This window comes from Sardina pilchardus, chromosome 11 (genome assembly GCF_963854185.1).
Source record: "Sardina pilchardus chromosome 11, fSarPil1.1, whole genome shotgun sequence".
Taxonomy (NCBI): Eukaryota; Metazoa; Chordata; class Actinopteri; order Clupeiformes; family Clupeidae; genus Sardina; species Sardina pilchardus.
In genome coordinates, this window is record NC_085004.1 from 11,440,323 (window position 1) to 11,452,822 (window position 12,500).

General features: G+C 45.0%; 3 protein-coding genes across 8 annotated transcripts in view; 2 read left to right on the plus strand and 1 right to left on the minus strand.

The window, feature by feature from the left end:
- The window catches only part of tbc1d2 (TBC1 domain family, member 2), a 20,671-nt gene extending 18,345 nt beyond the window's left edge, over window positions 1-2,326 (plus strand). For all 5 annotated transcript variants that reach the window (XM_062549531.1, XM_062549532.1, XM_062549535.1 and 2 more), the window contains one exon: window positions 411-2,326. In XM_062549531.1, coding sequence (XP_062405515.1) covers window positions 411-612 — 202 coding nt within the window. In that variant the 3' untranslated portion in view covers window positions 613-2,326. The remainder of the gene's footprint in view (window positions 1-410) is intronic.
- A 1,453-nt stretch (window positions 2,327-3,779) lies between these two features.
- Window positions 3,780-8,856, plus strand: LOC134095847 (thiosulfate sulfurtransferase/rhodanese-like domain-containing protein 2). Of its 2 annotated transcripts, XM_062549558.1 has the most exons (10): window positions 3,780-4,160; window positions 4,247-4,515; window positions 4,781-4,889; window positions 5,123-5,245; window positions 5,875-5,980; window positions 6,358-6,473; window positions 6,871-7,029; window positions 8,033-8,171; window positions 8,366-8,511; window positions 8,545-8,856. In XM_062549558.1, the coding sequence occupies exons 1-10, from the start codon at window positions 4,029-4,031 to the stop codon at window positions 8,668-8,670; spliced, it is 1,425 nt and encodes a 474-aa protein (XP_062405542.1). In that variant the 5' UTR covers window positions 3,780-4,028; the 3' UTR covers window positions 8,671-8,856. The 2 variants fall into 2 exon arrangements, with proteins under 2 accessions (XP_062405542.1, XP_062405541.1); XM_062549557.1 differs by having other exon boundaries at window positions 8,366-8,856.
- A 76-nt stretch (window positions 8,857-8,932) lies between these two features.
- Window positions 8,933-12,500, minus strand: part of LOC134095863 (vacuolar protein sorting-associated protein 4B-like) — a 5,639-nt gene continuing 2,071 nt past the window's right edge. The window contains exons 5-8 of the mRNA XM_062549577.1: window positions 11,226-11,307; window positions 10,784-11,003; window positions 9,831-9,962; window positions 8,933-9,555 (exon numbers count right to left, since the gene is read on the minus strand). Of these exons, the coding sequence (XP_062405561.1) occupies window positions 9,421-9,555; window positions 9,831-9,962; window positions 10,784-11,003; window positions 11,226-11,307 (569 nt within the window). The 3' untranslated portion in view covers window positions 8,933-9,420. The remainder of the gene's footprint in view (window positions 9,556-9,830; window positions 9,963-10,783; window positions 11,004-11,225; window positions 11,308-12,500) is intronic.

Genomic DNA, 12,500 nt, shown 5'->3' on the forward strand with positions numbered 1-12,500 from the left:
TGTTTTTTGTTCTTTTATGTTTTATTTGTTTGAGTGTTGTACTTTGAGAGTCAAATTCCTTGTGCAAACCTGGCTAGTAAAGCTGATTCTGACTCTGATTCTGATTGGACCGTACTGGTGTAGCCTAATCTTTGTTCAAGATTGGGAGAAAATATGATGTGCACAAGTTATGCGATGATATGGATTTTGAAGAAACAGCTTGAGAGTTCTAATTCTGATCTAAGACATGCCCCAATCAACTAAGTGAAACTGTAGCAGCCGATTTAACTGTCAAGGAGCGTTGGCTTGCGTGAGAAGCAATCCTCTAGTGGGTTACCAGCCTTTTTGTTTATTTTCCAAGAAGTGTTTTGCTGTCTACTAAATGCCAATAAAGCTGATTCTGATTCATGTGTAAACTGTCCCCCTGACAGGAAGTTGCGTAACATGGCATTCGGCGAGCTCAACCCATTTCCCATGAAGCACCTGCGCAGCAAGAGGGCGTGTCATCGCCAGCGTCTGGAGGCGGAGCTTCAAGAGCGGGAGGCGGAGCCGAGGGAGCAAAGCTCCCAGCATGCCGAGCGGCACGACAAAGCGCTGGACGACATCGCCAGTGACGACGATGAACTCAACTGACGTTGCACTGCTTCACTTGAAAGACACACACACGCACACTCATACACACATTTGCCCACTCATACACACACACACACCCTCCTGAACCTCACTCAGTTCAAGCTCTCAATCTTCACACTCCACAAAGCCTCACTCTGTCACAGGGGTTCTACACCAGATGCAGAACTGTAGCATCCTGTTCGCATTGCACCTGCTCTCCTGAAACAATTAGCTTCGGCTATAAGCAATAGAAGTACTGTAGCTACACCAGACGTGATAGCGACACGTACATTCGAGAAAGAAAAAAAAACAGACCAGTCTTTTAAAATGGATTTTAGGCGTCTTGAATGGAATGCTTCAGTTAGGCGCCTGGTGTGGCTTCCCTGTCAGGGTCACAGTGGGTCAGTCTTGGGCCTGCGATGTACGTTTCATTAAGCTGTCCTCTCTGTCTTGGGCTTAAGTTCTAAGATTTAAGTGTTAAGCCCACAAGTCTTTGTTGTCACTGTTCTACATAATCAGTGATACGCATGCACCAAGGTAAGTATTGCAGATGGGGAGGGGGCTGGCTATAGCACCCATGCCATCTCTATAGCACGCTATCCATGTTCCCACAGACACCCGGGTTAAAGTCCAACCTGCGTAATTTCCCGATCCCACGCCAGCTCTTCTCTCCACTGGCTTCTGTAATAATCCACTTCTCACTCTCATACTGTAGATGACAACAACGCTTCTCAAATAGCCGTGTAACTCCGGCTTATTTATTGTGCTCATGCATAACGTGCATACAATTCGACTGACCGTCTAACTTCCCGCTTTCGTGCCTGCTCTGTTTCTCTATCCCATAACTTCCTGTGTTCTTAAAGGTATATCCCCCTATATTGCTGAACATCTCAGCTTCCTTTCATTCACTTTTTACTTTATTTTTTTAACCAGGGAAAAGAACACTTTGAGATTGGTGTCTCTTCTTCATGTGGGCCCTAGCCAAGAAGGCCTCTTCACAGGCATGTTGGATCGAAGACATAAAATATCTCAAATCCGGGGACCCAGGTTCGAATCCGGCCTGCGGTCATATCCCGATCCCACCCCATCTCTCTCTCCCACTTGTTTCCTGTCTACCTCTACACTGTCCTATCATAATACAGGCAAAAAGGCCAAAAAATATACTTTAAAAAAAAAAAAATATCTCAAATCCACTATTTCAGTCTAATCTAATATCAGATCAATAATAAATCACTCTGATACACCTAATCTGTCTACAGGGTTGTACTACGCATATAATCGGATCCAGTTTCATCTGAGCCTTCTCTTTATTCTGCCTAAAAACTCGTGCTACTGTACAGTATGTCATCATTACTCCCATACATGCAGCTTCAAATGTGGCCACTAGGTGAAGACCGACTGGAGTTTACCTATAATGTCTTGGGCCATCAGACAGCAATCACACTGACATATGCACACACACACACACACACACACACACACACACACACACCTCTGGACCATCAACCTTTGGCAAGTCACTGCATGCTAATACATTTACTCACACTTCATACAACACAGCAGAACAGTCAACACACACACGGGTGTGTGAAGAGTTGTGGACACATACATTATGTGTGTGAGTGTGTAGCCTATGCATGAGCATGTGGAAGACTGCATGTGAACCCCATTTTCACAATAAAGGGGCTAAGATTCTTAGCATTATATGAGAAATTACCAAAGCAGTTGTGTCTTCTTCAAATGACAAATACATTACTACATTTTTAGATCAAATTAAATTATATTGTGTTGTCATTGTGCAGAGTAAAAACACAGTGTTGATGAAATACAGGTAGCATCTAATCAAAAGTGCAAAAGAACAGAACTGTGTGTAGTCATATAACATACATACTCTATGGAACTATTTATTCGTTTCTGATTGGCCGAGAGACGTTCCGTGAGTTGAAATATCCCTGGACATTTCAACTCAGACTTTGCACAGCTAATAATAAATCACTCTGTGATACAATGTGAAGTTGTGAAGTTTACTGTAAACGAACTAGCCTACAGTTAGATATGTTCAAAATACACTAAAGTCTGTACAGTGTGTAGATTACGTTCAATTATGCAATATAAATAGAGACTCTGAGCAGTGTGGGAGGTTCAGTCTATATGCAAGATAAATAATAGTATAACTAGAGTTAGCAATAGGTTGTGCCGTAGGCCTATACACAGAATCAGAGCACTGTGAAAAAGAAATTGCCGAATGTTTGTTGTCACATTTTCAGTCTACCACAGAAGAAGAAACTGAAACTTATTGTGATAAACAGAAGCAGCAACACCTGCAAACATCCAACAGTGCAGTTTGTGAATGAGTTTCGAGTTTACAGGCTACAGCCCAGCAGTAGAGCAATTGCAAGCACTCTTCACAGAATAACCTATCATTTTTTTCTTATAAGAAAAATACACTTGCGGTTGGAAATTATGTAAAAAAAAAAAAAAAAAAAAGTATACTATAGACCCTCCTTTCGTAGGCCTATGACACACCACCCATATTTGATATTCTATCATCCAGTAGCTGAAATGGTCTCTGTCGCTCAAAAACAATGTGCTATTGAATACATATGGATACTCAAGACCCTCCTCTTTCATATGACACCATCCATGAAAAAACGAATCTCACACTCACACATTACAATTTAAAAGTAGCCTAGGCTACTTTCACATTTTTCTGCTTTAAGCTCAGGCCAAAGGGAGCATTTTGAGTGCTGAAAATGGCAAAAAAATATATACATAAATAAATATTCCTATGGGTTTTTCAAGGGTGGTGTCATGAAAGAGGAGACATCATTTATCAAAGGCGTCTGCCGAATGCATGTAGGCCAAGCTTGAAAATAGCCTACGGTCAACACTGCCACTTGGCGGCAGAAATTGCAATCTTTAATGTGGAATCGAAACCAGAAATAAGGAAATTAGTATGAATACTATTGTCAAACCATCTAGTGAAAAACATGGACTTATGCTGACTCCCTGTAATATTTCCATGTAAGGTGTGAACCTACGGCCCAGCATTAAATGCTAAATACTGGAGCCTACGGTGTGGTTCGTCCCTATCTTTTACTGTCTATGGTTCGTCCACGTGAAGGGTTTGACTTTTATTTTGAAACAGGAAGGCAAACCTTTGTTGTCCGGGTGAGGTAGCATCTACCTTCCGCCGTCGATCAGCCGGAGTCGGTGCAGTCAGACCAGACTCTGGTCTCATGGTGGTGTATGGTAGGCCTAGGTGGTGTGGTCTACAGTGGCGATTCTATGAGTTTTGACAGCCTTTGCGGTTATGTAGGCTATGACTTGGTAGCCGGTCGCCACCAGGAACGCATTCGTGGGGCCGCACTGAACTGAGATTAATTGTTTGCAGTAGACTCCCCCCTGGCCCCTGCTCATCAGTGAAAAGTTGTCCAATGGATACCGACTTCGCCACAGACCATTTACTTCTAAGCCTGGATGTGGAGAAGCTCGCTGCCGATGCCGTGATGCATGACAAACCGGAGATCACGGGTCCCCGGCGGGCTTACACACACACCAAAAAACGGGTGAGTTCTCCGACCCCGTCCATAGGCTACTGAACTGTACTCGCACACCTCGTCTGTAGCCTCCAGCTAAATATTACGTCCTCTAGGCGTTCGCAGAGTTCGTGGAGTCCCGGAGAAACGACCCGCTCTCCTGGCGTTGCTGCGGACAGACCTTTAACGAACCCGCCGCCGTGCACAAGCATGTCGCCTACGCCCACTCCGTGGAGATTGAGCGACGGACCTCCGAGACTCTGGACCAGCAGCTGAACCTGGCGAAGAGCGGGGTCTCGGCGGAGCAACAGGCGGCGGAAGAGCCTGGGGACATGAACGCCTGGATACCCGATATCAGCCACATCCCGGCAGAACAACTCATGGAGTACGTGTGTGTTGTTTGTGTGTGTGTGTGTGTGTGTGTGTGTGTGTGTGTGTGTGTGTGTGTGTGTGTGTGTCTGTGTATGTGTGTGTCTGTGTGTGTGTGTGTCTGTGTGTGTGTGTGTGTGTCTGTGTGTGTGTGTATGTAAGCGAGTGATGTAGTGATAGTTATAGTTACTGAAAATTGGCTGGACTTCAGTTGTATCATGTGTACATGCAGGAGTGATGGGGAGGTTAACAAGTTGCGTGTGCGTGTGCGTGTGTTGCAGGGGTGATGGTGAGGTGTTGTTGTATTACTGCTACTGTGAGCTGACCCATCCTGAACGGGTGTGTGTGTGGCAGAGAGAGCTGTGTCAGATGCTGCATCTCACTGGAAAGGTAAACACACTCTGATTTTGGGTTCTGGGTCCACAAACTTGTGTGAAAAATGTTTAAATGTGAGTGTCAAATGCATGTACAGTATATATTGTAAGCCTACTGTGTCGGTGCATGTGGATTCAAAAGCCATTAACTACCTTGTGTGTGTAGGTGTGTATGGCTACAGAAGACTTTAACGGCTGTGTGTGTGTGTGTGTGTGTGTGTGTGTGTGTGTGTGTGTGTGTGTGTGTAGGTGCGTGTGGCTACAGAAGGCATTAATGGTACTGTAGGAGGAAGCCTGTTGGGAACTCGTTTGTACATCAGAGCCATGATGTCACATCCTGCTTTCAAACACATGAGCGATGACGACTTTAAGGTATTACATACACACACACACACACACACAGTAACATACACATGCATAAAGACATGGGAGTTGAAGACTTCACTCTGTTTATACCATACTAAACACTAAACTGCAGTATAATGAATATTTGATTGACATTTTTGTATCATAGATTCTTTATTCTAATATTTTGAGATTCTGGATTTTTAATTTCCATGAAGCGCAAACAGTCTGCAAGGCGGAATTATAATCATAGATTGCTATACTGTGATATGATAAATGAATGGAAATATTAATAAATTACGTCCTGTCAAAACGTTAGAAACAAGACTTTATTAAGCAATAACGCAATGTTTCTGACATGCCCACTCTGGTTTGGAGGAAAGAAACACAATTTTCTTGGTGCCAACTCCAAACCAACGTCTTCATTTCCGAGCAGTTTGTGATTTTTAAATGCTCTGAACAACCTGTGGAGCGTGAATAAGAACAGAACGTCTCCTGGAGTTGATGGAAAAGGCCTACTACTGAAGATGACACATCAAACTACCCAAGAACCCCACTTAATGTTTGTGTGTTTGTGTGTTTGTGTGTTTGTGTGTGTGTGTGTGTGTGTGTGTGTGTGTGTGTGTGTGTGTGTGTGTGTGTGTTTGTTTCTGAAGAGAAGTGAGGGGGGAGCCCACTGCTTCCCTGAGCTGAGGGTGGGGGTCTACAGAGAGATCGTTCCCATGGGAGTGGACCCCAACGTCATCTCACACATATTGGCTGGTGAGACTGTGTGTGTGTGTGTGTTTGTGTGTATGAGGCAGAGAGAAATAAAGAGCGCTTGCTTATACGTGTGAGTCAACATAATGTGATGCTGTTCACTCAAATGGTGATAGTTTAATAGAAATGTCAATAAGCCTACTTAAAGAGAGCTTGTGTGTGTGTGTGTGTGTGTGTGTGTGTGTGTGTGTGTGTGTGTGTGTGTGTGTGTGTGTGTGTGTGTGTGTGTGTGTGTGTGTGTGTGTGTGTGTGTGTGTGTGTGTGTGTGTGTGTGTGTGTGTGTGTTAATGCAATGTAATAAAGCCATTAACTCAAAGCCTGATGAGTTTCATAGAAATGTCAACCATCTCATTGTGTGTGTGTGTGTGTGTGTTTGGCAGGCACACACCTGGGTCCGGAGGAGTTCCACCGTGAGGTTCAGACGCTGCTGACTGACGAGAAGGCAGCCAGAGACACAGTGCTGCTGGACTGTAGGAACTTCTACGAGAGCAGAATAGTACGACACACACACTCACACATACAGTACTGCTGGACTGTAGGAACTTCTACGAGAGCGGAATAGAATAATCTACAACACACACACACACACACACACACACGCTTGCTTATACAGACACTCACACACATCGACAATCCCTAACATAATCTTAACACATACTACTGTCATTTCCTCCAAGTCATTTAAACTCTCTCATTCTCTCACTCTCTCTCTCTCTCTTTCTCTATCATACACACACTCTCTCTCTTTCTCTCTCTCATACACACACTCTTTCTCTCTCTTTCTCTCTCTCTCTCTCTCACACACACACACACTCACTCTCTCTCTCTCTCTCACTCACACACTCAAACTCACTCTCACACTGACACTCACACACACTCTCCTGTGTCCTCAGGGTCAGTTTAGTAGCTGTCTGGCTCCAGACATCCGGAAGTTCAGCTACTTTCCCGACTACGTGGACCAGAATCTGGATCTGTTCCGGAATAAACGGGTCCTCATGTACTGCACCGGAGGGATCCGCTGCGAGAGGGGTTCCGCCTACCTGCGCTCCAAAGTATGCTTGCCACACACACACACACACACACACACACACACACACACACACACTAACAAACAGGTCCTTGTGTACTGCACTAGAGGGATTCACTGTGAGAGGGATTTCGCCTCAAACACACACACAAACAGATCAGAGCATGGCACTGCTAGTTAGCTGTACGACGTATCTTACTGTATAGAGAGTATACACAAAGTGAAATAATGTCTCCACACTTACACTCTCTGGCCCAATCCTAATGTCCGGACTCACGAACTCACGGACTTTGGTGCGCGTTCTCGCGAAATTCGTAAGGGTTTAGGGCTGTCCCAATGTCGAATTACAACGGGCGGGAGGGTTTGAGTACAGACTTACCGAGCCCTTTCCGTGAGTCTGCATCGGTGCAGACTTAACCTAAGGGAATTACCCACAGTTCAAAGTGTTGTGACGTTTACCGCGGAGATCATAGAAAAATCCGGAAATGAAGGTAAACAACAGCACGCACGACACACGTGCATGGTGCAAATGTTAGAAACGTCTTTGTTAGTAAACATTGCCAAGGTACATGTGATCTTGTGAAGTGCTGTCCCAATCCCAAATACCTATCTGAGCCTATGTGGCCTCACACACTCACTAACTTAGCACCTGAGATCAATTAAGTCTGTGAGTCTTTAGTTCTTAGTCTTTAGGGCTGACATTGGGATTGGGCCTCTCTGTCTCGAGCAACTACGGACCAACTATGCAGCACTTACGTCACGATTTAAGGTGCCAGACAAACAAAAACTGAACGTCTCAAAAACAAACTGTCTGCACTCTTCAGTCCTTTTCAAATTTATTTGCCAAGCAATGGGATGGTCTCTGACTGAACGCTTGGCAAATAAACTCGCAAAGGATTTAAGTGTGCACTGTGCAGACCGTTTATTTTGAGATTTTCTGTCTTGACCAACAGAAAGATTTTTGTGGGTTACTAGGAAGTGTGTGACTGACAGTACATGTGTGTATGTGTGTGTTTCCCCTCCTCCAGGATGTGTGTAAGGAGGTTCTGCAGCTCCAAGGCGGGATCCATAAGTACCTGGAGCAATTCCCTGATGGATTCTACCGCGGGAAACTCTTTGTGTTCGACGAGCGCTATGCTCTCGCATTTAACGATGACGTCATCTCAGGTTAGCATGTGGATAAGGATGGGACCTGTGTGTGTGTGTGTATGACTGTGAGAGTGACTGCTTTCTCTTTTCCTGTGGTACACATTATTCTATTATTCTTATTCTATTACCCCCCCCCCCCCCCCCCCGACCGACCCTCGGTTTTGAGTTGGTATGCCTGACTCCACTTTCTCTGCGTGTGTGTGTGTGTGCAGTGTGTAGGTATTGCGGAGCGCCGTGGGATCAGTATGCTCTGTGTTGGCCTCCAGTCTGCTGCCAGCTGGTCCTCAGCTGCGGGAGCTGCAGAGAGAGAGGACACACAGCCTGCTGCCCCACCTGCCAGAGGAAGCAGCAGGCGCGCACACACACCGCACACACACACAGCCCTGACGCAACACACACCGCACACACACACAGCCCTGACGCGACACACACCACACGCAGTCCGGACACAACTCGCACACACAGGGAGGAGTGTGAGTGTACAGACACACGGCCACGCATCCCCAAAGATTCATGAGGACCCACAGGTGTGTGAATATGCAGATACATGAGACATCACAAAAGACTATACACACACACACACACACACACACACACACACAAGTGTGCAAATATGCAGATACGTCACCAAAGACCACACACAAAGTAGCACAGATATAAAGCCAAGTGAGTATAAACAAAACCAAAACTTGAATCTTTGGTTTTAAAGTTTTTAATAAACCAGAAAATTGATTTCCAACTGATGTGGCCCATTTCTTTCATATACAGTATGCTCAATTGAAAGCCAGGGTAGCACAAGCCAGGGTATACACAGATTTGTACACACTTTGCACACACATACAAAACACCACACACCACTTTCTGTTACAAGTTCTGTAATCGCTGCGTGCTATCATTCCCTCTCCTGCTCAAACATAGGTCTGCATTAAGTTGATTTCTTTAACGTGTTTAGTTAATGGGATAATGTGCATAATTGGGAAGTAATGGTAGGTTAACTTGGTGTGAATACACACACACAGGAAATTCTCTTTCTCATGGAGTAATCTGATGGTATGTATATTGTCGAACACCTGTTGGTATAACCTGCACTGTTGAACCAGCGCGGTTCAGCACTGCACATGCCCACACGAACCCGTGAAACAGCATCACCTCGGATTAGGAGTCAAGCGTGCTGACAATGGAGCCAAACGCCCAGGCTACTAGCTGTCATGCCAGCAGCACTGTTGAGGCGTTGGGGAGTGAGGTTTACAGTAACATTCCAGTTAAGCTAGCTGGCATTTGTTAACATAGACGCGCCTGCCTGTTTAGACGTATGCACCTCCTCAGTAAACCTCTGTATCTTCTCCAGGTGTCTCTGGTCCACAGAGGGCTTTATGCTTTCAAGGGACTTCAACACATCATCCTAAGGACACATTTCAAGAGAAATCAACAAAGTGTTTGGACAAGTGATGCATACACTATCATAGGTGTAGACCTATGTAGCTCTACTTCTTATGATTTGCAGACTTGATAACGTTTAGCTACTTGAAACCATAACTGGTTATTTGAGTATGCCCATATACAGTATAATTATTAACTGAATATGACATGGCTTATGGCATCACTTTCTGTAATATTAATTCTAAATGGGCTGTTTTATATAAATAACTTGAGTATCCAAGTGACATTTATGCTCACCAAACATATGATGGGCTCTGCTAAGTCCGTCACTTCCTCCCAGGTCATCTCTATGGCTCCTGCGTCTCCTGGACAACAAGGGGTCAAAAGGTCATCCTCCTCAGTGGCTTGATTGTGCCTTCGGCCTCTCACCTTTCACCCAGGAAGAACATGGACATAAAGGAAATAGGATATTTAAGATGAGATAGCAAACTGATGCACCCAGGAGGAACATGCACATAAAGGAAACAGCGAGATGAAATATGCATCCAGGAAGAACATGGGCATGCAGGAAATAAGATACTTAAAATGAGATAGCAAACGTTGGTGGGTCATAATAAAATTATGAAATTATGAAATAAATTATGAAATTATGATTTTTACATAATTGAATTTTACATCATTGAAAGCAGGAAGTACAAAATTGGAATCCGTATTTCTCCCATCTCAAGGCAAACTGAGGGAATGATGCACGACCATTCAAAAACATGACTGGTTTTCTAAAGATACAAAGCTTAATGCTAATCGGTGAAGTGTGCCTTCAATGAATCATAAATGAAGTCATACAAGTGACCTGAGTCCTGTGTCACCACCACGTCTAACAGCTACACTGTATACATAACTGAAGTTCTCCGTTCACGTAGCGTCTGCTGCAACAATTAACTTCAGCTACCATCAATGGAACTGGCTACACAAAATCTGATTAGCGGTACAGTACATTCCAAAAAATTAGATCAGATTCTAAAACTATTGTGACACTACGCGAACAGAGCACTTGTGGAGCACAGTTGCGGAACCGGTGTAGCTCGTTGTGTGTAAGAGGGCAGTGGCAGGGCTCAACGTTAACTTTTAGAAGTGATTAAGAGTGGCAACCAGACAAGGTTTTGGTTGTCAAAGTCAACCAAATATGGTTGCCATTTGTTACAATTTGGTAGGCATTAATGTCGAGCCCTGGGCAGTGAGTGGACAGGTACCCTCCTGAAGTGGGTGGCCCTCTGCACTCTCCGGACGGGCTGCATAAGGGCGTCCCGGATGACAATGCTGATGTCGGCCCCGGTAAAGCCGTCGGTCCTCAGTGCCAAACCGGTGAAGTCCGCTTCAGTCAGGCTGTTTAACACACCCTTCAGCTGCTGCTCAAACATTAGTGCTCGGCTACGCTCGCCAGGCATAGGAATACACACATGATGCTCAAAGCTAGGGTGCAAAGAGAGAGAAACACATCACACACACACACACACAGTCTGCATTTTAAACATGAGGAAATATACACACACGTCTTTAAAATCTTATCCATGTGGAGAAGTCTCTCTCTCTCACACACTAATTCACATATTTAACAGTTAATCAGAGAAAGCTCTTAGTGTTTCATAAATCCCAACACTAAATGCAATTTACTGGAGGTCACACTATTCCCACCTTCTTGTCATTTCACAGTCGAGTTTCCAGGGCACCGCCGTGGCACCAAGCACTAGAAGTCCAGCGTTATTCTGTAAAGCACCTGAGGCAACAGAGAGCAAACTCACAGCATTGGTATGGACTAACATGCTGCTTGCCTACAGTGAGAAAGGTCTTCACTGGTGAGATACTAAGTTTGCTTGCATGCTCGACTGGCGTGCCTCTATTCTGTGTTTGTTTGGTGCAATGGTGGGCCTGATTCTGGGTTTGACTGCTAGTGTTTGCCTGATATGATGCATGGTGCTATTCTAGCACAGTGGCTAGTGTTTGCCTGGTATGATGTGTGGTGCTATTCTAGCACAGTGGCTAGTGTTTGCCTGGTATGATGCATGGTGCTATTCTAGCATAGTGGCTAGTGTTTGCCTGGTATGATGCATGCGTGGTGCTATTCTAGCACAGTGGCTAGTGTTTGCCTAGTACAGTATGATGCATGCATGGTGCTATTCTAGCACAGTGGCTAGTGTTTGCCTGGTATGATGCATGCGTGGTGCTATTCTAGCACAGTGGCTAGTGTTTGCCTAGTACAGTATGATGCATGCATGGTGCTATTCTAGCACAGTGGCTAGTGTTTGCCTGGTATGATGCATGCGTGGTGCTATTCTAGCACAGTGGCTAGTGTTTGCCTAGTACAGTATGATGCATGCATGGTGCTATTCTAGCACAGTGGCTAGTGTTTGCCTGGTATGATGCATGCGTGGTGCTATTCTAGCACAGTGGCTAGTGTTTGCCTAGTACAGTATGATGCATGCATGGTGCTATTCTAGCACAGTGGCTAGTGTTTGCCTGGTATGATGCATGCGTGGTGCTATTCTAGCACAGTGGCTAGTGTTTGCCTAGTACAGTATGATGCATGCATGGTGCTATTCTAGCACAGTGGCTAGTGTTTGCCTGGTATGATGCATGCGTGGTGCTATTCTAGCACAGTGGCTAGTGTTTGCCTAGTACAGTATGATGCATGCATGGTGCTATTCTAGCACAGTGGCTAGTGTTTGCCTAGTACAGTATGATGCATGCATGGTGCTATTCTAGCATAGTGGCTAGTGTTTGCCTGGTATGATGCATGCGTGGTGCTATTCTAGCACAGTGGCTAGTGTTTGCCTGGTATGATGCATGCATGGTGCTATTCTAGCACAGTGGCTAGTGTTTGCCTAGTACAGTATGATGCATGCATGGTGCTATTCTAGCACAGTGGCTAGTGTTTGCCTAGTACAGTATGATGCATGCATGGTGCTATTC